The sequence below is a fragment of the Papaver somniferum genome, chromosome 1, assembly GCF_003573695.1.
Source record: "Papaver somniferum cultivar HN1 chromosome 1, ASM357369v1, whole genome shotgun sequence".
Lineage (NCBI taxonomy): Eukaryota > Viridiplantae > Streptophyta > Magnoliopsida > Ranunculales > Papaveraceae > Papaver > Papaver somniferum.
Window position 1 is genome coordinate 196938163 of NC_039358.1, and position 2657 is coordinate 196940819.

A 2657-nucleotide genomic window follows, 5' to 3' on the forward strand; every position below is an offset into this window, starting at 1 on the left:
TTGTTGTGGAGATATTAACTTCAGCATTATGTTTCTCATTCTAGTTGTAATGATTTTAGTGAAAATTTTGAACAACACATTACTCAAACATATAGGCCTGAACTAGTTTGCTTTCCTTGCTCCTTGAAATTTTGGTAGTAAAACCAAGAAACTAGAATTCATACCTTTAGGAATAAATCTTCTCTCCCAACAAAACTGAATGCCTGCTATCAAGTCACTTTGTATAATATCCTAGCAACTTCTATAGAAAATACTTGAGAAGCCATCAGGTCCTGGAGATCTTTCTGGATCAATGTCAAAAACTGCATTTTTAATTTCTTCTGGATTAGGAATTGCATCAAGCATCAACTGATCTTGTGAGTTTATTAAGTTTGGGATCACACTGAGAAAACCTACCCAGCTGACGCTTCCAGAACCGAAGTCATAATCAACAGGGGGCTCCGAGGAGACAAGAAGACATGCCGAATCGACAACCCAAAGACACATTCTAAATACAAGCTATGACTGCTTGTCAAACCTGCAAGTCTTCATAAAATAGTCAGGGGGCTAATGTAAACACATGATTTCGACCAGACCCGAAGACACGAGAATGGGGGCTTCGGATAATGATGAACCGATGCCACCATTGACGATGACGTGGCACGAGCACGGATTCCCCAAAAGATGACTAGTGACTGCCTAAATAACCCCAGCTGTAATAGTACATGTGTACGACTAATAATAGAAGACTTACTAGAAAAGATATTAGGATACACATGTACGGTACTTACATGTCATGCTTTGCCTATAAAAACAAGAAGTTCTCAAAATAATTGTATTGTGTATTGGGATTAGTCTCCTCATTACCCTATGATAATTTGAGGGTGTTTACAGGCACATAAAAATCACCTTACATAAAGACTACACAGTGATTTTTAAATTGGATATTGATGGCCCTCAAACTATAAGCTTCAAACTAGAGTCGAAAGTTGAAACTTCAGTAGATGGGCCTGTTATTGGTATTGGAATGGGAATGGCTATCAGCCTATCACTCGTCTGCAGCCGACATTTAATAATTCATATACAAAATCATTCTATGCACAACAGATTTTATTGCTTTATCTCGGGAGATAGTGATTGTTTTGAACATAAGAGTATATATATTAAATTTAGTAAGATAAGAGATTGGCTTGATTAAATTTTATTAGAACTTCAGTTTAATCTTGTTCATGTATGTATATGCATATATCCCATTTTTATCATGAAAACAAATCTTCAACCAACTAATTACCCAAGGATTTATAATTAGTATAATGAGTTTTGTTTGGTAGTGGTAGTGGTGGGGATTTTCTTCTTGGAGGAAATTTTTTGGTGGTGGTTTGAATTTGGTTATTCAAATTTTTGCAGTTATAAATACCGATGGCTGATGGTCTTATAAGCATGGCGGTGGAGGAGGAGATCTCGGTCTTGGTGTTGGTGGCGGAGGAGATCCTTTACTCGGTGTTGGTGTTTTTGGTGTTGGTGCTGGATGTGGTGTATGATTAGGATGTGGTGGTGGGGGAGAGTTTCGAAATCGATGTCTTAAGGCAGCTTAATTACTGTAGATGGCAGATGGTCTGGCTGATGGTCTTGTAAGCATGGCGGTGGAGGAGGGGATCCTTTACTCGATGTTGGTGGTGGAGGAGATCCTTTATTCGGTGTTGGTGGTATTGGTGTTGGTGTTGTTGGTGGTGGTTTAGCTGGATGTGGAGTAGGATTAGCTATTGGTGATGGTGGAGAGTGTAAGCGATGTCTATGTCTTAAGGCAGCTGTAATTACTGTAGATGGCAGATGGTCTTGCTGATACGGTGTGGGAGGAGATTTTAGCTTTACAAGCTTTACTGGCTTCTTTGGTGGTCTTGAATGCACATAGTGAATTGGCTTCTTTGGTAATGATGGTAGAGACTTCTTAGGTGGTGTTGAAGGCACATAAATTGGATGCTTTGTTGGTGTTGGTGGCATATATATTGGCTTGTTCTTTGGTGGTTGAACCTCAGATGCATCAACTGCAAATAGAAAACTCAAAGAGACTAGTACTACCAGAAGAGCACTAGCAGTAAATAAACCTCCTTTTCCTCCCATACTACTCATTTCTAACTTCTAAGTTATGTTCTGATCTTTAAACATACTGCTCTACTTTTTTATATAGAGAGAACAAGTCTATCTTTTTATCTGGCTAGCTAGTCAGTCCAGTTACCAGCCACAAGATGGTAGTTCGGAAGATCACTTGTTCATTTCCAGTAAAAGTAGTCTTTGAGTTTTACTGTTTAGTTTCTTGTAAAAAGCTATAATTACTAGCATTTCTAGTACTAAACTGCACTTCAGTGGTTGAGAAATCCTTTTCTCAGACAAAGTGACTTCATTTTTTAGTGTCGACTATGGTTCAGATTTTGAATAGTCAGTTGTTATTTGTTGACTTTCTTATCGTACCATATTAGGGGTGGTACCCCTATTTGCAAGTGGCGTTTGGATGTCGACTGTATCAACAGGCTTTAGTGTCCATACATGATAGGACGGTTAATTGGGTGAGAACAACTCAAGGGAATATATATTTATGTGGTTACATGGACATATTATACCGGCTTTCAAGACTAGAGAGCTGAACGCCTATGTTCACGAGCTGGAGATAAGCTGACATT

The 2657-nt window shown here is 38.7% G+C and overlaps 1 protein-coding gene across 1 annotated transcript; it reads right to left on the bottom strand.

The window, feature by feature from the left end:
• Nucleotides 1–1560: 1560 nt before the first annotated feature.
• Nucleotides 1561–2109, bottom strand: LOC113357043 (proline-rich receptor-like protein kinase PERK2). The gene has a single exon (XM_026600308.1). It carries the CDS (start codon nt 2107–2109, stop codon nt 1561–1563), a length of 549 nt encoding a protein of 182 aa, XP_026456093.1.
• Nucleotides 2110–2657: the final 548 nt, after the last annotated feature.

What these genes read in the sequence shown, in the direction of transcription:
- LOC113357043 (XM_026600308.1), bottom strand. Translation starts at nt 2,109, where the DNA reads ATGAGTAGTATGGGAGGAAAAGGAGGTTTATTTACTGCTAGTGCTCTT.